Here is a 23,008-nt window from a genome sequence, read left to right as displayed (position 1 = left end):
GCATCATCTGTCTTCAGGGCTATACGTTGAAAGCCCGTGATAGTTTCCTTCGGCCCATTCTTTTTTGTTTGGTCTTACCCTCTTTTAGCAAACAACATAGGCCCAAATAAATATTCTTCTAATTCTACTTTTTCTGATGTTTAATCAACGTTTTCATGTTTATACTAAAAAATAACATTTTCAATCTTGTATAAAATAATATACTTACTTTTTATATTTTCTTTCAGAACATCGTATAAAACACAGAGGTGAAAAATAAAATATTGACCTTCGATTGTCGCACAATTCTATATATATTTATATTATTCAATTCTAGTCCTAACAATGCCACAAACACATTCTTGGCCAAGTCCATTTCACGTAAATATACACAATTGATAGCAACATTTTACTTAAACTTATGAATTTAATATTCAATACAAATATTGAATCTTTAATGGATCGAACGAATATAGTCCCATACCAGTACATGAATAAAATGTCAAACAATATTAAACTTTAGCAGCCTTTTTTATAGTCAAAATAAAACAATTATGAAAGCTATACCCTAAATCCTAGAAAATATATTATATAAATATTTTAAAATACTTAAAAGAGAAGCAAAATTGTGAGTGACGTTTATTTGTGACACATGTTACATTCCAGCATGCATTGCTTTAATTTATCCAACCCTATTTTAAGTGGAATTAATTTGTAAAATGTAGGTTATATAAGGTTAAAGAAAAAGAAAGTTATAGTTAGGCAGTGAAAGACGCGATAAGTATCCCTCCTTGAAAGCAGCGGAACGCTTGATTTCATGATGAGATTTACGCGTTATGAAGAAGATTAAGATTTGATGGTAGATTCGTGATTTACGTATTGCTCACAAAGCAACTCATCATAATTAGGTTCATCATTCTACCTAGTTTTGGAATATCATATATTAGATAAGTGAGGGAAGTTGGTGACATCTGAATTAATGGAAGTCCCACAAAAGGAATAAAAAACTGAATATTCTATATATTGTAAATTAACGTTTTATGGATGATAATAAAATAGGAGTGCAGAGCATGTGATATGATATGGATATTAAACCATGTGTGAGTGTGAGGGAGTTGAAGGAGTCTTGAGCTGGAAGTTAAACCACTCGCCCTATTACCATAGTCTGCTGCGTTTTAAACGTTTTTTTTTTTCAACTTTATCTATTTTTCTTACGATCATAACATTCATGACAATAAAAAACTCCTTATTCATTGAATTTATATCACAAAAATATTTGCAGATATTATTCATTGAATCATATCTAAAATATTTTTTCTATAGTCACATATATAATTTTTTTATCATTATAATGAAATAATTTTTTGTAGTGCTGTTTTAAAATATGAAAAGTTGGGTTACATTTTGAATACAAGAGAGACAAAAACTATTGTACTTAAAAAAAATTGAAGAAAAGTATGATAACTTAAATTAAGATATGATTTTAGATTTTTTTTTCTTTTTCATTTACTTTCAATTGTATAATACACCGTACAAATTACATTTTTTATACGGCCTTTGTACCTTCAAATCCAATTTGGATGATGCATCACATTTTAAACATGTTGCCGCAATTCTTGAGTCCCTGCCCAACTCGTCCTGGACAGTATAATAACACTATGTTATTCCTTATTTATTTTTATTTTACCAAATAATTAAATATTTAGTTTAATATTAGTTATTTTTGTTTTCTCAACCTATTTATTTTATATTTGTAGTGTCTTTGTACATTTTTTCTAAACCAAAACGCCAAAAGATAGGGTCTTTTTATTCCTCCCTAATTAAAACGACACTCAAATTGTAATGTAGTTGTCGTTTTCTCTCTGATGTCACTACAAGAAAATGTTTTATTAGTAACCAATTTTAGTGACTAAAAGTTGTTAGTCACTATAGTGACCAATTTAGATACCAATTTACAAAATTAGAATTTATTAGTTACTAAAATAGTCACTAATATAAATAAAAAATTATAATTGGTTACTAAATTTGTCACTAATTAATTAGAGAGCAATTTAGTAACTAAGTTATTTTGGTAGCCAAAACTTAGGTAGCTAAATTTTAGTAACCAGTTTTCTTTGGTAGCCAAAACTATGATATCTAATCTTAAAAACCAATTCAGTAACCAATTATAATTTTTTATTCATAATAGTAACTGTTTTAGTAACCAATAATTTTTTTACTTTATAAACTTGACTTTAAATTAATAATTATAGTAACTAACAACTTTTAATCATTAAAATTGGTTACTAATGAACCATTAGTCTGTGTTTATCATTTACTCATCTCAAAATTTCATCTTTTTCTTTTGGTGTGTCTTTATCATTTACTCATCTTCAAAATTGCATCTTTTTCTTACAAAGGGTTACCTGGGCTCTCTGCCAGGTGGCGCCCAAAAAAGGTGACTTTGATAATTAAAAAAAAAAAAATTTGTTACCTATTGACATATCTGCATTTTGAAAATCTGGGACATTCAGTTGAAAAATGTTTTTCATTAAAAAAATGTTATAATCAACAATTAAATAAGACCAAAAGTGTAGTATTATTTTTATTTCAAATTTAATACGTTAAATCATGCGCAAATATGAAGTGAAGGGGTAGTAAAATATTCATAAGCTTATTACTCATCTGAGTATTTTGTTTTCTTTTTTTTATTTTCAAAAGCCAAGAACTCACTGTTCATTATAACTTAAAATCTATGAAAAACTATAAAATTATGGAAACGGCACACAAAACATAAATGAAGACGTATAAAAATTTGGGAGCAAATTCAGTGGAAAAAGTCACGTACTTAGTTCATTAACATCTGTTTTTTATTATTATTATTTTCGGTGCATCAAGTGTGTTTGTCTTTATTTTACATGTATAGAATAAAGATCGAACAAAATCACCGAAATCAAATTCGGAAATAGAAAAACTTGTACCCAAACCAAAAAAAATTATGAAATCGTATTGAATAGTATTTCAATCGCGATTAAGTCATTGAAACTTGAATCAGTTTCTTAATAAGGATAGTGATGAGTTTAAAGTATTGATTTCAAATATTTAATACTTTTATTTACTTTATATGTTACGAATTAAATGGCATTGTGAGTTATAGGTATGTATCTAAAAATAGGAAGTAGGATATTTGGTTTGGGGAAATAGGAAGTAGGATATATAATCTGATTCTCCCGATTTTCTATTTTTTCTATTTTGAATTGTGTGTAACAAACTCGTAAATGACAGCAGCACAATGCCATGAGTAGCTTGCGTTCAGAATGTTAGTAAAAGACGAGCCTTTTCATTAATTCGAATAGGAACAAGAAGAATTACAAGTTATGAAAATAGAAAGCGTGTATCGATAACGACAAATCCAGATTCTGCTCCTTTTATATTTTATTCTGGGATAATACACGCATTTGCCTTTCATTTATCATTTATGAGTTATCTCCCCCGTGAAGTGGAATTCCCTAAAACATCTGTGTACCAGTGTGAATGAGACTAAATGTATATCAATTATCAAACACAAAAAAAGATATGTCGTTAACACAACGTTAATATATATATGTATATTATCATATGTACTTTTTCTTGTTTTTATTTGGACTCTGTAGTTCATTCCTCCCTCTTCAGTTCCTCTACCAAAAACAAATGCAACTAAAAAAAAGTACTTTAAAGCGGAAGAGAAAACTGGTGTTAAGTTAACAGCTGAAGCCAGAAGGCAGAAGGGTTTAAATTTAATTCCCTGATCCGTAAAATGAAATTGCTCAATAATATACTCGAAAGAGAAAGAGACAAAAACAATTATGATTCATTTAATGAAAGTTGGGGTTATCAGAGAAATTGGAAGACACATATTCCCTCACTTCCCTGGCGATCACATCTCTCATCATATCCCAAAACCCCGCCGGCGCACTCTCCGGCGATACCCGGTGATCCAGCACGGTGTCCTCGGCCACGGGGGCGCCAGAGATACCGGGGGGAGCGAGGGTCAACGCGGTCAACGGGTCATCCTGGAAGGAGCGAGAGGGAGTAGAAGAAGTGGCTCCCTCGTTGTTGGCCTTACTAACATTAGTGTCAAGAAAAGCCTTGGCTCTGCGCTTGAGCGTGGAGTTCCAGTGGTTCTTAACGGCGTTATCGGTTCGGCCCGGCAGCAAACGGGCAATGGTGGCCCACCTGTTTCCGTACTGGGCGTGGGCGGCGATGATGGTCTCGTCCTCCTGGGGGGAGAAGGGGCGGTGCTCGACGGTGGGGCTGAGCTGGTTGCACCAGCGCAGGCGGCAGGACTTGCCAGACCTACCCTTAATGTAGCGGCTGATGAGGGACCAGTTGCGGGGTCCGTAGCGGTCGACGAGGCGGGTGAGGATCCGATCCTCCTCGGCGCTCCACGGGCCTTTGATTCTGTGGGGGTTGTTGTGGTTGGAGTCGGAAGAGGAAGAGTCGGAGGAAGAAGAGGTGGTGGTGGAGGAGGTTGTGTTGATAGCTTCCATGTTGCAGAGGGAGAAATGAGGGGGTGTTGTTGTTGGGTCGGTTATGTTTATATAGTGAGAGAGTGAAAAGGTGCATGCAGCAACGGAAGATGTAGAATGTAGAATGTAGAGGGAAAGGGTACTTCCAGGAAAGTGGGGTTTTGTATAGTTGGTGGGTGTGAGGGTCTAACTACTATGACTCTTGAGATGCGATTTGTTTTCATATCTATACTCTTTCTTTGACCATTTTCTCCTCTTTGAAATTTCCTCACCACCTTCATTTTCCATTTCTTTATTACTACTTCCACCTTTTTTATTATTCTGTCAACTTCTCCTTACTCATTTGGCGCTTTCTTATTCATAACAGTTAGCCTCTATTTAGGCATCCTCAGGTTACATTAACAAACATATTCTATCATTTTTTATTCACTCCAAATTTATATACATAATACTCATTATCAAACAGCTGTACAGAGACACTCTACTCTTTCTCTCATCTTTAGCCTTCTTTCTTAAACCACAAACCAAAATCTAAACAAATGTCTTCTCCATTTACCAACTCAAATGTTTTTACTTTTCTATTTTCATTTCTTTTACTTTCTTTTCTAAACAAATTTATCACATCTTCTACTCCAACCTAATTCTTTTTTAGGATATTCAATCCCCATTATCTCTTTTATTTCTTATTATTTTACAAAAATATCTCTTGTTATGTGCTTTTTAGCTCAGAAAATTATAAATTATAATGTCTTCTTACTTTCTAAAGTTTAGTTTTATCAACTGTGTAAAGATAATCTTGAAAATCTCAAGTTGATTACCGGGATGCATTAACTTGAATGAGATGGAGAGAGTATATAAATACTTTGGACATAAATTAGGAAGAAGAAACGACCGACCAATGCTACCAAGACACAACTTCAGAAATCAAAAATATTTTTTATTCAGGCACATAAAATTATAATTTTGCTGATACATTTTCTAGATTTGTTGATATAATCTACCATAAAATTCTTCCTTTTTAATTAGTCAGTATGATATAAAATAATAAGAGTAAGAAAATATAAAATATAAACAAAATTAAAGTAGTTAATTGCATTAATGTTAAAATATTAGTTTATTTATTTATTTCCATTTATGTGTGTTGTTTGTTCCCTCCCTCGAGTGCGGGTTTGAGTAGGGGGTAGACACAGTGAGCTAGGAAATAAAAAGATAAAAAAAAAAAGGGTTGGATTTAAAAGTGACTATCGTACTGAAAAATTGAAGTGTGATAGAATATTAGGTTTAGGGGTGGAAGTGGTTGTTGATTGGGGTTTAGGGATAGAAGTAGTTGTTAATTGGGTGCGTTTAAAACATGAGATGACAGAAAAAGTTGAGCTGTTTAGCACACAAGAAACGTTTTTTTTTTAATGTAAAGAAATGGTAGTAGTAAAATAGAAAGATTACTAAAAAGGAGAGAGGAAGTGGGGTCCGAAACCTTTTTTGACTATTTTTTGTTTGGGTGAGGGACATACAGATACAGCTGTAATGTGAAACACAAAATTCATCTCTATCTATAACCAACCAAGTAAACGACTCAAAGTGGTGTGCACCAATGAGTGACCGTGTATATAATAAAATCTTGGTTCTCATATTTTTAACCAAAATCATATAAAATAAAACACTTCAACTTCCTCCACGTAGGAAGGCCCCACTCCAGCCTGTAAGAATCTCACGTGATTCAAATTCAATCCCTTTGACTTTTTCGCCTCTGACCCCACCTTTTCCACACCTTCTATCAACCCACCCAGTTACTTACTCTCACAGTTAATCCAGTTGCACCACACACTTTTCTCAATTTTCTCGATCATTCACTCCAGATTTATGTTTATGTCTTATTTATTCTCATCTCAATCCTACCTTCAATGTGAACTACTTACTTAATATTTAACGGAATTCTCAATACCACAACCTTAATTTGTTGTCCTATGACTACACGACGCGCCAGACCTTCATATTCACGTGACATTCTCTTTCGCCATTACATCATTTCTTTTTATCGCATTCTACTACTTCTTTTACGTTCAAATTATAACATGTTTCTAATTTCGTCCTTTATATACAGTCACTAAATAAAAAAGATACACTATTATATTATAAGTACAAAATGTAAATTCAAAGTGTATTATATTATTATTACTCGAAATAAAGTAAAACAAAAAAAAAAATATTATGTAAGCATCGTTTCATATTTGTATTTATCGTTACTTTTAAACTTTTGTTGGTAAGTTCCTATATCAAGATTACTACTTTTAAACATAGTTGGTATTTATCTTATTTTATTTCATTTCGTTAACGGTCTCCCCGTTGACGTGTAAGTTATCTAAACATAAAAATGTAGCTTAGTTAACATTTTTAAGTGCAAAAACAAAGAAGATGGACGAAGCAAATTTTAAAATAAAAAAATGCAGCATTAATTCTAACTTTTTTTTTGTCTGTGTGTGTTTTAAATTGTTTTAAATAGATATACTACCTAATTATTGCATGACGTTTTCAACAAATCATTAAAAAAAAAGTAGCGAGTTTGTACATTTGATGTGACAAATGTTTTTAATAAACTTGAAGTTATTTTTGTAAGTAGACAGACTATAGAAAAATATAAAGCTTATATTAAAAAAGGTGGGAGAAGGTGTTCGGTGAATAAATAAAAGGAAAAAAGAGAAATTGAGAAAAGCAAGTGCTTGAAAGTAGAGTTATTTTTGGAGGAAGGAGAGGAATGATGAGACAGTAGCCGCCCACGTGGCAAAAATAAATTGGTTTTAGAGTGTTGTCATCCTAAACAAGGGAAGCAGTTGGGCAGTTGATAAAAACAGCTGGCACCAAACTCTAAGGCACCGACTTCTTCCTCTTCCGTTACATTCCAATTATAACTGCTCAAGGACCACATTAAAAAAAATTAAATAAAAAAACGCATATTCCTACTCTCCTTTACCCTGTCTTTCATTTAGGAATACAAATCACAAATAAGACGTAATAAAGGAATAAATAACATATATTTTTAAGTTGTTATGTAGGGAAGGTTGAAAAAAGAAGAAGAAGCTCTAATGCGTAATTATACATGTATGTGTGTAAATGACGTAAATACCTCAAAAATAAAAAAGAAGAAACACGTGAAAATGAAAAGTCAAGATTTTTAGATTACGGAAAGTCTTCTTTTTTTCTCATGTTTTTTCCGTCCAGTTTTGGAGAGCCAAGATTATGACGGGACAAAAATCTCTCTCCCCATGTTGTCAATTATGTTTTGTTTGACCTTGGGAAGAAAGATCAGAAAAGCGAAAGAAAAAAAAAAACAATTTGCAAATTTTATGACGGTGTAAAAAGTAAAAAAAAAAAAAGCATGTAGAATGAATAATTAGGTCAATAACATTTTTTTTTATATAAAGGAGGTTTTTTTTTTTTCATCTTAAACTAAGGTTTAGAAATTTGAATCGTGTTGACTAGTGTTTTTATGATTCGTTTATGCGGGTCGGGTCGGGGCGGGGCGGGTGAGGTGGAAGCAGAATAGTTTTTGGTAGGGTACATGAACGGATAGAGAGGCAGTTGCTAAGTGGGACCTGAAATTAGAGCATGAATGTTTGATGCGGATTTAAATGGGCCCGGGTGTGTCCCCTTCCAACCCATTTGCCGGTAGAACCGGGCCCACTTCCTTTCTTCCGCGTGTGCTAACTGCTAATCCAAATACCAATTGTCCTCTTCTCTATTCTCGTAGGTCCACTTTCATTATTTTTCTAACATTATATTTACGCTCCCAATGGATTTATGTGCTACTTTTTCATTACATATTAGGTATAAACATTTTGCCCAATTTATTCTTTTACTTTTAAATTATGAATATAATTCATCCAAACTAATATTGAGGTTGCGTTAGGTTGAGTAAGGTATTTAACATAAAGTAGTATTGAAAATCAATCAATAATTGAGCGTTTAAAATGGCTTACATTGTATTTTTTGTGTTTTTAATTTTCAAGTTCACTTTGATGAAATAGTTTCTAACAATTTTACAAAGAAAATAACTTGTACTGTGTAAAACTCGTAAAACATGTGTTCATACGCCATATATATCCATTCGTGTTTGTTGCATTAAATTGAAATTGAGAAATTGAAGGTGATATTGGATAGGAAAAACTAAATACAATGACATGACATTAGAGAGATTGAGCTTTATCATAATTGTTCAAGGACTAAAATTAACCAAATATATATATATATATATATATATATATATATATATATATATATATATATATATATATATATATATATATATATATATATATATATATATATATATATATATATATATATATATATATATATATATATTTTTTCTTTCTTTCATTCTCAGTTTCAATTAAACAATGGTGTCATGCTTCCCCTCCTTCCTACAGAAATATAATGTAATCTTGATCACAAATTATCAACAATTCTTCATATTTTCCGAGCTTAATTATAAATCCTATAACATATTATTATTTTTTATTATGATCATTATTATTATTATTGTTAATAATAATATTATAAATCAGTGTAAGATTATTTTTGAAGTTTTTCTTGATTATGTTATATTTTATCTTAAAAATATGCGTTAACGGATTACCAAATGAGATTAGTCAGAAATAATTTTTAATTTGAAATCGGCTTTTAAATTTTCAGAAACCACACGATTATACACCCAAAGGGAATACGCCGCGCCTAAAATCATCCCAAACGCTACTAATGTGGCTACTAAGCTATTTCTACAGCGCTTCGCTAACTCGAAGCGCCTCGTTATGAGAATCTAGCTTCGCTAACGCTCGGCTAAGTCTTGAATCTTCGCGCGTTCGCTTTCTTTGACTCATAAATATTGTGATATTTTTTGTGTGAAAAAATTTGAAAAGAATATCTAAATTACTTCAATTTGTCGTTGTTTAAGAATTAAGTTCGATAATAACTTATATAAACTTTTATGTCATAACTCGTTGAAACAACTTTCAAGTAAAAAATATACTCATGTTAGTGAGATTCATGTAAATAATGCTTTTATATAAAACTATTGACAGCTTTTTTTATTAAATATGTTGAATGTGCTAAATACAAGTTGTGTTTAACTAACTAGACTTAACGCGACTTTGATCCAATCTTACCAATTCTTTATCCAAACTTTTTCTCCTTTTGGAGTAAAAGATAAATGTTATGTTGTGAAGAATAACAAGGCTCGTTTGGACCCAATTTCAGACCTGTTAAGTTTCGGCCCTGGTAATATGGGCTTTAAATATTGTCCGTGTAATGTTGTCTCGGCCCATTCATTGGAACAAATGCAATCTCAAAATTTCCGAAGCATGCCTATGGCCTTTTTTTTGCTTTCGGCTTTCAAAATGACTATGATTTATCTGTATGCATGAAATCCCTCCTATTGTATTTACCCCAAAGCTGAAATTAAATTGTTAAAGTAACATTTTTCTCATTGTTAATCTTGGTGTAATCTTACTCCTGTTTTTCATGGGAAATGTAAAGAAAACGAAAATGAAATTTCATCTGTCTCATGTTTAAATTATTGTCATTATATTCAAGATTGTGTTACCAGAGTATTCATACGGATATGGACCTTTTATACTAAGAAGTCTTCTTAATAACTACATTTGTTTCGAAATTCAAAATTTAACGTCGTCTTTAATAATGTAATGCACCCAACAATCAACATATTTTTGGTATACCTAAGTTATGTTAGGTATCACTTTGAAATTATGAACAGCAGCACTAAGGTTAGAGATATTTCTTGTGAATTAATCTCACCACGTGAAGAGAAAATGAAAGAAAATATGATATTAATCGATTCAAATACAGTGAAAGAATTAGTTTTCACAACATAGTTCATTAATAGAAAGAATCTTATAATTTATATTGTATATAACGTTCACGTTAATAAAATTAGAGTCTAGATTCTTTCTACCGTTATTTTTATTTTTTGTTTTCTCTTATGAATATTAAAAAGTATATTGTCTTAATATTTTAAATATGTTTTTAATATATTTTAAAAACCTTATGTAATCAGTATATTATAAAGACACAGTGTAAAAATAGTAAAAAATTCCAGAAAAAAATCAAAATCCGTACAATTATTACAAATGCAATAAAGTATTAAATTTTAGAACTATTTATATATTTTTTAACATGAATAATTTACTTAACTCATTTTCATATTTTTTAAATTCTTTCTCATTAAATAGACAAAAAAATATACAATTATATTTTTAGTGAATTGACTTTAAATACGCAATGATACTTGAAATATTTTAGCTAACAATTTTAAACGGAATTTGTGAGGTGGGTGTGTTTATGTTGGAGTTATGTGCAATCTAACTCTAATCCAACGCGATACGCATTAAAAAGTGTTGACAGAGTAATCTGTCCATTGAAAATGAAGTTTTAATGGTTTTCTAAACACAACCCAAGTCTTCCACAATCATATAATTTTTTTATTTGTCTTTTAGAATTTCAATAATGTATTTGCTTTTTTTTTTTTTTCTATTATACCCTTAGTCCTTACATTAAACAATTACAAATGCATTTTTGTTTATCATGTTAGATAGAGAGAAGATGGGCACAATTGAAAACAGTACAACTGTTTGATTAAATATAAAAAAATGGTATTTTTTTTTTCTCGATTATTTCAATATCACCTTAAATGATATTAAAAAATGAAGATAATATTTTATTAATATATTTTTTTTAAAATGCCATTCCTTACGCTGCTTTATAAATTATCAATTTTAAATAAAAACATTGTTTCTTTACATTTATCATTTTTAAAATTTCAAGATTTTGTTTTTGAATTATGCTCTTATTTTTATTTTAATTAATATGGAGGAGAGTCAAAATTAATTATGATAGCACATAAAAAAATAAAAAAAATACAATAAATAATGGACTCGTACTATACGCGTATTAATTATTCACATTTTTCTGAAGATTTATTTTTCCAGAAATTTGTTAAGTTCAAATAAGTTTAATATAATTAAAGGAAATTTCTATGAAACTTAAAGCAAAAGCAGAAACAGAGTTCAAGTATGATGAGGCATGAAATAGACAAAAGACATATACATATATATATATATATATATATATATATATATATATATTACTCTTCATCCATCTAAACAAACTCAGCCTCTATTTTGTGAATACTGTGTGATTGTTGGATTCAGAGTAAACATCAAATACCTCAAACCTACCTCTGTCCCCATCAATAATCACTCTTGTTGAGTTGTAAGATAATGACATCATTCATTAATTCTATATATATCAATTTCTTTTCTATTTTTTCCAACAATTCTCAAAACACACTTCCTATCTTAAATCGCAAGTATCACCCTAATAACACAAAACTAGGATAATTCTACCAATCTAAACAAAATGCGATTGAAACTTTAGATGTGACCTATGTTTTCATGTGGCAGTACTCAAATTGTGTTGGAATAATCTAAACCTAGGGTACATACACCATGGTTCAATAAATGAAAAAAGAACAATTTAGGAAAACATACTACTGAACATTTTAAAAATTATTATGAAAGCGCAAAATAATTTTTTGATCAATATTATTTAACTTTAATTTATGTTTCATCTTGACTTCTATCTTTTTTTTATTACAATTTAATATATAAGGTATTAGTTTCAATGATAGCAGAAGTAGATAATAATTGACATAATGCAGCTTAGCAAAAACATCAAATTAAAGCAATTTTTTAAAATTAAACAAAAAGTTAAGATAATAAAGTAAGATTAAAGGTCTTTAATTATATATATTTGTTTGGCCTCTAAGTATAAGCGGGGAAAAGGACATGCTGCTGACAAATATCTAAGTTAGCAACTGTCAGTCATGACCTACAAATCTTATAAAATCTATATTATTAAAGAAACCTTTTTAACACATATTTAACGTAATTTTTTTTAGTTTCGATATATAAAATGTTTTAACAATTTGGAAGAAATAATCGCAAGATTAAAACAGACGAATATTTACAACGCAGAAACAAAGATAACATATCAGTTATAATCTGTAAAGAGAATAAAATACAAAATATAAAAAGAAATCTATTAGGTAAAGTGATTTGCTTTTTATAGCTCATGTGCTTGGCAAAAAAATAATATTGAATAAATAATTGGTGCAACTTCTCTTAGATTCTCTGCAACCATATGAACACACAACTGTAATAATACCATATTTATTACTATATTCATTAGTGGATAGCTTTATCGAATAAGAGACAAATCGTTAAAAGTGACCAAAAGTAAAAATGTTAAAAAATAACTGCACGTGTATATTTATTACTTGGTATGTTATTCTTGTGGTGGCGGGGCATGCATTATTTTTCTCTGAAAATGTTTAGCAGAAAGTAACTTTCTTATTTGGTCCCAGCCAAAAAGCGACCTAGTTTTTTCTCCCCAGTACAGACTTTTTTTGGCCGCCCAAATCCTTCGAAGCTTTTCTAATATACTAATGGACAAAGGGGATGATTAGAGAGACATTCACAGAAGAAAGTGTAGAGATAACTCGGAACATATTAAGAAAAAAAAGTTGATCAGAAATATAAATAATTCCAAATCTGTGGTTTAAAGTTTCTGGGGAATGGAAGCTAAAGCTAGGCGAGTATAGGTTGAGAATGATGAGAAAAAGAAGAAGGCATGTTATGTTGTTGAATGATTTGAAAAAGATGGAGCTTACAGGGTAACTTAGAGTAACAATGATAGATAAATATATGATGGTGATGATGATGGTGTATATACGGAAATGATGAAATCTAATGAGGTCTAACAAAGAAGATACTCAACTCGGGGCCTTGAGCCCCATCTGGGTTTATCATGTACAAAGCCTCTGAATCCTTAGACCCAACCACCCTCTCAAACCTTGCTCTCATGTACGTCATTTCACCGTCGCAATCTTTATGATCCGATGCGGTGGGGAGCACCCCTGCTCCCATGGAGACCCCTCTCAAATGCTGCATCACGTGGAGCTCATCGTCGCTCATCTGTTTCCGCCTGATGGAGTACCCCACCTTTCTGCCATTGCAATACACCGCCCACACGAACTCTTCCATCAGCTTCTTCTTGCTGCTCTTCGTCTCGCTCTCCAACGCAATCCTCATGATGTCGGACGCCATTTCCTTGTTCAGAGCACTGGCCAGCATGGGAAGCTCGATCAGAAAAATGGGCATCTGACGCGTGTCCTCTTGTATGGCCAGACTCACCCTCCCCTTCCGGTAACCGAAGATGGTGCCGGTTGTCGCACTGTCCTTTAGCATTTTCCGAGGTCTTCCGAGGAGAGCCACCATTTTGCATCCGGAAGTCAACATGGGAAACAACTTGAACATTTTCAAAAGCCCTCCTCCGCCGGAGAATTTGCTGCTACGCTTACTCTCCCCCGTCGTGTGACGGAGTAAAGATGCCAAAGCCGGGTTTTCCATCGGGTAACACGGGCTAGAATGCACCGATGGCATTATAGCATGCTATTATCTACCACACTAAATATGATATAGAGAAGAAAAGGGTGAAGGTGAGTTAAGTGCTAATAAGGTGTTAAAGAGGGTTAGGTCATGGAATCTTTATAGTGGCAAGTGAGGAGGTTACTTTAGACTTGCTTGAGTGAGGGAAAAACCGAGTGAGATTAAAGGTTGATGTGACCAAGTTTGTGAATTGATAGGGGGTTGAAGGTGATAAGATAAGGGCAGGGTGGACCACGAAAGACTTGAGAAAAAAAGAAAAAAAAAGAAAAGAAAAGAGGGTTGTGTTGTGGTAATGTTGGAGTGGCATGTGCCTCTCTGATCATTACTTGGAGTATCAACGTCAATTGCCTTTTTTGCTTTCTGAAAGCTTTGAGTAGTAATTATTGAGATGAAGAGCGTCCTTTCCCTAACAATTTTGCTGTGCGTACATGAAAATTTGCTTTTGCTTCTTAGTGACTCTCTCTTTCCTTCCACCCTTTTTTTTATTTTAATGTGTCAGACCATAGGTCATATTCGACAAAGGCGTTTTAGGCAGTAGAAATTATCAACAGGCCCGGTTGTACCAAAACCACTCTTTTCTTCTTTTCTTTCCTTTCATGCCTTTATGAATTCCTATTATTTTCCATCCCACGCTCGTGCTTTTTGCACACACATGGTCCGGGATCACTGAATGTATTCTTACGTTTTGGTTCAATGTAATACCAGAAACTCTAGCTTCATGTGTAGTGTGCATGGCATGATATCAAAAAGGGGAAAGAGAGAGGATAGGACACAAATCGGGTAAAGAGCAAGATGGGAGAAGAAAGTGGCGCATAAAAAACATTAATGTTAATGTTAAAAATGAACAAAATGGGACCTTCCACGAGAGTAATGAAAAAAGAAGAAGCAACGTCGGTATCAGGCTGGTACCATGAGAGGTTGACAAAGTATGCATTAAAGTTCCTTTTACGTATGGCGCATTGCTTCGTGATTTCGGCATTCCTAATTTTTCTGCCCCTCATGTGCTTCTGTTTCATTGCATTCCACTCTCATAAATAAATAAATAAAAATGTTTATTAAGTTCACATATCTAATCAGGATTGAGAAGGGTGTGTATCAAGTGGATTTCGAATGTGTCCAAGAAAGAATTGAAGCCAGCTATGACATGGAATTGATTGAATGGACCTACAACACTGCAAATTTTTGTTGTAAACTGTTTCAGAGCAGTGACTGATTACCAGCCACATTGTTGTAACTATGTCCTTACTTGGACCAAACAACGCGATGTTTATTCTCTGCCTTGCACTTCCCTTCGTTTTTCTTTCCAAGTGAAACATCCAGTTAGGCCAAAACTTTGACATTAATTATTCTCAAATCACACTCCAACCCTCGATTGCCTTTCAATTATTGGGGTGTTGATGGGATTCATGATTGTACACAACTTTCTTTTTTTCTTTTTTTAATTTTTTAGTATCTGGTTTGTATTATCTGAGATTGAATTGCCTGTTTTTATCATTGGGGGAAGGTAGACACATAACACTAACATTTTACCAGAAAATACACTTTCTGGAGAAAGCGAGAAGCTTTGGTGGGAAATGCTGCATCTCAGATTTGACTGTAACAGCTTGCCAAAAAACCAGTCACAATCACGTATCGGGCACAGTTTCATCAAGATCCAAATTAAACTTTCCTTTCAATGCAAAATATTGAAGTACAAAAATGTAAAAGGGTTCAAATTTCAACGACACTGAGAATAGTGCACCAAAGTAAGCACGAGTTATATAATTCATTCCCAATCAACGACGCTTTAGGAAATCATATAATTCATCATTTGTACTTATCGCGAATGCGTTTCTATTTGAATAAACCGGAAAAACTGAATATCATTTCGTCCACAAATGAAGATTTCTCTTACAAACTATTAGAAAATCTTCCTCAAATGTAAATTAGGGTTTTAGCACGATTGTCAAATTCCAATTTTAATATTTTAAAACTAAATAAATACCAACCTAAAATGTTGTTGATTTTCTTTTTATTCTATATCTATTAATTATTATTAAATATAAATTTATATTTTATTTTAGTTTTTAGTATCATAAAATTATGATATTATATTTTTTTTAAATTATTAACCTTGGACACGTGTCTTAGCTAGTTCGATAACAAATTTAATTTTAAAATTATGGAATTATAATATACGTATAATACATGGTAAATATTTGATTTTATGTAATAGATATTTTCTAAAAGAAAATAGTATATGCAATGATGGTTCCAATAATTTTATGCTGATTGATTATAAATTATCACGTATGGTGATTTGATTGATTTTTTATCATATCTACCTCGAAAAGAGTCATCCTTAACATATTTATTGGTTGAGATCATAAAATCTCTTTACATAATCGTATAATAATTAAGCTTTATTTTTAATAAATAAATATAACTTAATAGAAATTTATATTAAATATATAAATTATGCTTAAGTAATAACGATACAAGGTTGTTTGTAAGTATTGATAATTTCTTCTAAAAATTATTAAAAGTTTATATATGAAATAAAAAGAGAAATAATGAAAAAGCTAAAATGATAAAAAAGGATTAAATACACAAATAATGATAAAATTGGTAGTTTTAGACAGTTGAAGTAATTGTTTTCTGACAAACTGTGGCATAGAAGAAGAATTGCACACATCAAAAGTACAAAAGAAAGAATATTGATAATATTTAATTGAGAGTGTAGAGACTCGAGACGGAAAGCATCACTCTCCAAATTTAAACTTTAATTATAGTATGAGAATAGACCAATTGTCTTTATATTTTTAATTGCTTTCTTTGGAACTCATTTCAAATAAATGGTTCCTTAAAAGCAACTTATCTTTTAACAAATTATGAACATTATTTTATAGAAAAGGTGAGTAACATAAAGGAAAGCCACGTTTGTGTGTCACTTATAGATCAAGATGGAACATAGTTATATTACTATAAAATATATATATATGGAGTTTAATTATTCTAGTTTTTAACATTATTTTTTACTGTAATTATTTTTTTCTTTTTCACTCTCTTTTATTTTATTTTTATATTATTTAAATAAAACATTACAGTCATAACATTAATAGTAATAGTTAGATTAAGAAAGAAGAAAATTAAGAATGAGAATGAGAATCGTATAGAGTAAAACTACGTTATAATGGCTTACCACCTCCAAGAGATATATTACTATTAAATGTTAAATATCATTTCACAAAAAAAAAATATATATATATATATATATATATATATATACAGTGAATTTAAATTAAATAATAATTAATTTACATTTCTTCGAAAATTGAAGGATGTAATTTGCCTTAAGACACCCCTCCAGTGACCCTTCCTTGTAGAATTGATATAGTTAACTTATAGTTCAAACTCAATTGTTTTTTCTGACGTTGTTGTCGGCCTGATTGATTTGGGCTTTCACTAGTCCAATTCACAATTTAAATGAGGCCTTGTAAAGACTTTGATTTGACCATTTCTTCCTGCACCCCCTTTTTATAATATTTTTTTGCATATCATACATGTCAGCCCACTTACCTTTGGGCTGAACTACCCAATATTTGCAATTCATTTTGAAATTATGGAGCAATCTAGCTCTCGTTTTTAACTTCCACGTTTTCTTTTATTTCAAATAAATGTCTACATATTACTATTAAAATACAATGTAATCATTATATGGTTGGTCTAAATTATATCTTTATCAAAAACATTTTATTTTATTTTATTATTTAGAGACTTATCTTGAAACTAACATAATAAGAAGGCATTTAAGGAAATCTTTCGAAGTGAGAAAATAACAAATGGCATTTACATTATTCTCACATGTATGATCTAGAGCTGTTCACTAATTGTATCCACAGAACCAATAAAACCTTACAGAAAACAGAAGCAAAACTATGTACACAACAAGTATCTAAAATTGAACTCATGTGTCATAATCTGTACAAATTGTGAGAGGGGCTCGGTTTTTCTTTCCTCAATGAGCTTAATGGCTTCTTTCCCCACATCACTTGGTAATTGGAGGCAAATCCAATCCAGCAATGATTCCAAGTCTTTTGCAAAGTCCAGTAAATACCAATCCAGCAACTTCGGGATAAGGAACTTTGATGTCGAAATTCCAACTGCAGCCTGTAAGTATTCCTTTTTGGCCATTTCAAGTTCGTTCTCAACCTGAGATGCTGTGTAAATTCTCACCTGCAATTGAGAAAATCAGCAACAAGACACTGCAAATCACGAAATTATTGAATTTATTGAGTGCAATAAAAGCAGAAGTTTAAAATCAAGTACATTAACAAGAGTAACGGGTTTATCATTATGCACTGCTTATAGTAGATGAGAAATATTCAATGTAAAGTAGGTATCAACTTACAGCAGGAGAGGACCAAGTTCCACAGGATAGAGCAAATGTCACCAGGGGCTCTGACAATTCTAGTCCATAAGTTTCATGATTTTTCCCTCCCTTTGATAATGTTGTCTGTTTAGGATTTGGCTGTAATAAGCTTCGCAATTTCTAAAATTCCCACCCAAGAAAAGCTAGACTTGAAATGAAAAGAACTCTGAATAATAATTAAAATGAACATGCTTACAAATTTGTAGTGATAAGGAAGTCTTAAAATGCCATGTTCTATTGTCGTTGCACTTAGCAAGTGTCCACCCACATTTATTGTGGCCTGAGTAACAAGAAAACAGTATAAATTCTTGAACCTACCAATGCTACTACATCAACTCAGGGAACAAACGAAATGCATTGCGATCCAAGCCACAAGACAAACTTTCATACCTTCTGCATCAGCGCAACCACCATTTCAGGACTCTCTGGTATGCCATTTTCTATGTATGCCTGAAGCAAAGCAGAACTTAAATAAGCTATTACCCACTTTAAAAACTTGTTTGGTTAAAGAAAAGGTTCTGTCAACAAAGGCCATTTCAGATGACACTACTTGTTCTGATAGCATGGTTGACTTACATTCATCATACATGAGTTATAGATGTTGATCCAGAATGCAAGCTTCTCCTGGTGGTTGAGATTGTCAATGTTGACACAGGCTAGTTTTCTCAGAAGAAGTCTGCAAATTTTCCAAATTTAGAGTATTATAACATCTAAATGACACAATTGATAGTATCGAGGAAAAAAATAATAATTTGTAAAGAATAACATACTTCAACCGGTGCAGTAAAAACAAAGATTTTGCAGTTCGTTTTGGATCGAATGATTTGGCTTCAATTGCACATAATTGCTTGTATGGACCAATTTCCCTCTTTCCGAATTCCAAGCAGATACCATAAGGATCCCAAAACTCGCTTCCTTCAACGCAGTTTTTACTAGATTTTGGAGTCCAGGAGTGTGGTACATTACCTGCAGAATCCAAATTCTTCACAGTACTCATTCTCAAGAGAATGCTTGATAAACACTTCAGAATATTTTCAGAGATTATATTTGGACTTTCCCCCCCTTTTGGTTTGTCATGTAGACTATGGTTTCTCATTTCTGCAATTGGCTGGTCTTTCATCCTTAGTTCTTGCTGCATAATTGGAAAGCTCACATTTATTGACTTCAAAAACTCACGTTTTTTCACTAGTACTCCTATCAGAGAACTTAAAACTCTTAACACACGACACACCTGCTTTTTTAGAGGATCCCAACGTTTCTGTGGTGATTTATTGTCGACAGGGAGTTTCTTAAATGGCGATTTTGTAGTCTGGCCTTTGCATATGGACTGCTTGCTACTCTTGGAAGAATTAGTACATGTTTGGTTCTCTTTTCCATGTCTATCTTCTGGAGAGACAAACAAGAGAATGAAGTTAATGAAACGCATTCTCAATAATGAAACAACTTAACCTCAATTGGTGACACAAAATGGTCAGTTACTCACTTGGAAGTGTTGCTGTAGGCCTGGTTTCAGATCTTGCAGCATTATCCAGTGTCTGGGAAAGGGACTCCTCTTTAACCTGTTTGGGACTACTATGCGGACTTACATTGCTCACACCAGCTGATTGCTCAAGTTTCATCCTAGAGGATGACATGTACACAGCTTCCTGGTACAAGTCCTGCCTGAAATGCACAACCTGTTCTTCAAGCCTAACAATTTCTTCTTCCAGTACTGCCACCTCAGCAAGAAGTCCTAGTGTCTAGAAATTTCAGATTAAATCCAACAGCCAAATGGTCATGTTTCTTGAACACGATAACCTCTTCTTATAACACTTCAAAATTTAGTTCAAATGAGTTAATTTCGCTTTTAACCTCTTGTCAGTTTCTAACTTGTGATTTTAAGTTTAAATGATTTATTTCATTAGAAATTAGTACTGGTTAATAAAAGAGAAAATAGTCCATCTACTTTACAATTTACACTGTTAACCAAAACCAAATAAAGCATATTGGTAAGTTTGAACAATTATTCCATTCTATAGTTATATAGACTATATTTCAATCCTTATATTTAGAACAATCCATTTTAATATATGTATTTATAACTTTGAATCTGTATTAGTCTCTATCATCTAAGTTCATAGGAATTAAATGAGATTAAATATGGCATATATATAAGAGATAAATGGATAGTTTTTAAGTACAAAGACTAAAATGTAAAATTTATATAACTATACAACCAAATAAATAATTAATTCTAAGGTTTTGCAATAATGACTTTAAAATCACATAAGCCGTGATTTTTATTGGTTACAGTAAAATTACAATCACAGTGCATAGAAATAAATTGTTTATGAAGAAAAAAACTGACAATGAGAAGGAAGAGAGATTACTAACGTAGGGAGGCAGATACGGAGGAAGACGAGGCAGAGCTCCCAAAGGTCTGTTGAAAGCTCTCTCCAATGCTCTGTGTATGTTCTCCTCACGTCTAAGCTTTTTCTTCAACCTGTCAACCTGAAAAATAAGTTGGAGAATCCATCTCAGTTGGCAATTAGAAGCAAGAAAATGAAACCCATATAACAAATTCCAGAAGAAACTATGCCATTACATCTTGCTGTAAAGCCAGTTTTCTGTCTTTGCTCGATGTTTTTCCACCCTTAACTGAACTATTCGCTCTCCCTCGCGAGCTTTCCCGCATCTCTGCCTTTTCATTCAAGGTTTCAGAGGTTAGAATTTAAGTAAGCAACTAGGATCACAGTTTGAATTGAAAGTGCGCGTATTCTCAGTGTGCCAGATTCACAAGTAAAAAGCAAAAAAAAAGAAAAAAAAAAGGTTTGAAACCTTGAGGTTTATAGAACCCAATTCGATCACGAATAATGAAAACTAAGGGTATCTTTTCTTTTCCTCAATTCATCCCCTCCCATTTGCGTTACTTTGTCAATAAAAAAAATGCCGACTTTTCAGAATTTCTGGGATCATTGATTGTTAAAACTGAAGCCATAGTTTTGGATAAGAACTGTTACGCTATCATAATCATAATTAATACTACTAATAATAATAACAATAATGATAATCATAATTGAATAGAATAGCAATAATACTAATAAATGAATTTGATGTACTGTAGCAACCGTTTTTCAAAAATATACAGAGGACATAAAATGAACCGGGTTTTGAGGTGGAACTTTAGAGCAAATTTAATTACCCTTTCATGTGACACCGTGATGGGAGGTTTCTTATGCTGCAGCTTGGCCCTGATGCTGGTGTTCATCTTTTCAAATTCTTCTATAAGTCTGCACCTGCATGCATATATGTTCACCTCTGAGCTCTATCCATCAAGTTGAGTTAAACGGTGATCGAAGTGGTGAAGAAGAAGATGAGCAGAAAGAAACAAAGATGGTTCGGTGAAGCTCAACAGAAGAAGACAATGAGAGTGGGACGGTAAAATTCCACCACCACCACTACTAGGCTTTAAGGCTTTAACCGCTTCAGATCATGAAAACGGTACTTAAAGACGCTTCTGTTAACCAAGGCACATGCTCAAGACTAAAAAAAAAAATTAAATTAAAAAAAAAAACAGAACAAAACAAAACTTCTTGATATATTTTATTTTTCAGTTTTTAGGAATAAATAAGCGTTTTCTTAAATATACAATAATTATCAATATAAAAGAAGCTTAGACTTTGATAAATCATGAATAATTAATATAAAAATCATGACGTGAGTAATAAATGATAGTAGAGTTCTTTTTTAAGGAATATATTATTTATTTATATTGTAATTAAGTTTTAAAAAAATGATTCTCCTCTTCTTCTTAAAGACAAAATAAACCCTAAAATGAAAGGGGCTAAGGCGCATGCCATGATGAAACACAGTGCGCTTTCCATTTAAGTTCTTGCTGTATTCATTTTAACCCAAACAAAACGCTCCTCTCTCAAGCCTTTTTGTCTTACTTTCTTATCCTTCTACTGTTTTCATTTTCTGTTTTGTTGATTCTAACAAAAGTAAAACTTTGATGTGGGTTGGTGGGTGGCTTTTACTGCATGCTTAAATTAAACTAAATTAAACTTTGTGACATTAATTATCTGGTGGTAGAGATATATGAGTCAGGTCACAATCAAATCGTAATATTTAAACTGTTATATTCTTAAATAAAAAGAATTATACTTTAACTAATAATTATAGTTTATGACAAAATAATAAACACTCGATCCTAACAATAACATTAAAGCAAAGGCAACTAAACCATTTTATTTTCTCGTTTTCGGACAAATTAAGAAAACTAATGAATTCAACCGTATTCTAAATGCTTACAATAATTGGTGGTATAAATTATGTGGCAGGTGAAACATCATAAACTCTGTTTTTCTTAATACAAACGCGTCATCTGTAATATATGTCAATTAGCAACGTTCCATTCATCACTAATACAAAATAAGAGAGGAATGTTAAATCGAAGGTTGAGTATCGGAGTGTATTGTTGTGATACGTTACAAGTCTTTGTCACGTACTTGTTAAATAAATGTTTGTATTTGACATGCTAACTAGTACTAAACAAAAAACTTAGCTGACAAAAAGGAAAATGTTTTTTTTTTTTTGTCATTAAACTAAAATGATGTTTCATTGAGAAAAAACTA

The 23,008-nt window shown here is 31.9% G+C and overlaps 2 protein-coding genes and 1 pseudogene across 8 annotated transcripts; all 3 read right to left on the bottom strand.

Moving 5' to 3' along the window:
* Nucleotides 1-3,698: 3,698 nt before the first annotated feature.
* LOC114162630 (transcription factor MYB77 pseudogene) lies at nt 3,699-4,531 on the bottom strand (annotated as a pseudogene).
* Nucleotides 4,532-13,045: 8,514 nt separating this feature from the next.
* LOC114162558 (MIZU-KUSSEI-like protein (Protein of unknown function, DUF617)) lies at nt 13,046-14,119 on the bottom strand. The gene has a single exon (XM_028046484.2). The coding sequence runs from the start codon at nt 13,976-13,978 to the stop codon at nt 13,283-13,285; it is 696 nt and encodes a 231-aa protein (XP_027902285.1). The 5' UTR covers nt 13,979-14,119; the 3' UTR covers nt 13,046-13,282.
* A 3,672-nt stretch (nt 14,120-17,791) lies between these two features.
* LOC114196172 (uncharacterized) lies at nt 17,792-21,890 on the bottom strand. Of its 7 annotated transcripts, none has more exons than XM_028086725.2 (11): nt 21,577-21,880; nt 20,980-21,075; nt 20,769-20,885; nt 19,879-20,134; nt 19,627-19,781; nt 19,166-19,527; nt 18,972-19,071; nt 18,786-18,845; nt 18,592-18,675; nt 18,375-18,494; nt 17,792-18,199 (listed from the first exon to the last, which is right to left on the bottom strand). In XM_028086725.2, exons 1-11 carry the CDS (start codon nt 21,640-21,642, stop codon nt 17,900-17,902), a joined length of 1,716 nt encoding a protein of 571 aa, XP_027942526.1. In that variant the 5' UTR covers nt 21,643-21,880; the 3' UTR covers nt 17,792-17,899. The 7 variants fall into 7 exon arrangements, with proteins under 7 accessions (XP_027942526.1, XP_027942528.1, XP_027942527.1 ...); XM_028086727.2 differs by having other exon boundaries at nt 20,980-21,071; nt 21,577-21,879; XM_028086726.2 differs by having other exon boundaries at nt 18,375-18,479; nt 21,577-21,877.
* Nucleotides 21,891-23,008: the final 1,118 nt, after the last annotated feature.

The sequence above is a fragment of the Vigna unguiculata genome, chromosome 9 (genome assembly GCF_037176805.1).
Source record: "Vigna unguiculata cultivar grain cowpea cultivar isolate G323 ecotype 2 chromosome 9, ASM3717680v1, whole genome shotgun sequence".
Classification (NCBI taxonomy): Eukaryota; Viridiplantae; Streptophyta; class Magnoliopsida; order Fabales; family Fabaceae; genus Vigna; species Vigna unguiculata.
The sequence above is the reverse complement of the archived record's forward strand: the minus strand, read 5'-3'. Positions and strand labels throughout refer to the sequence as shown.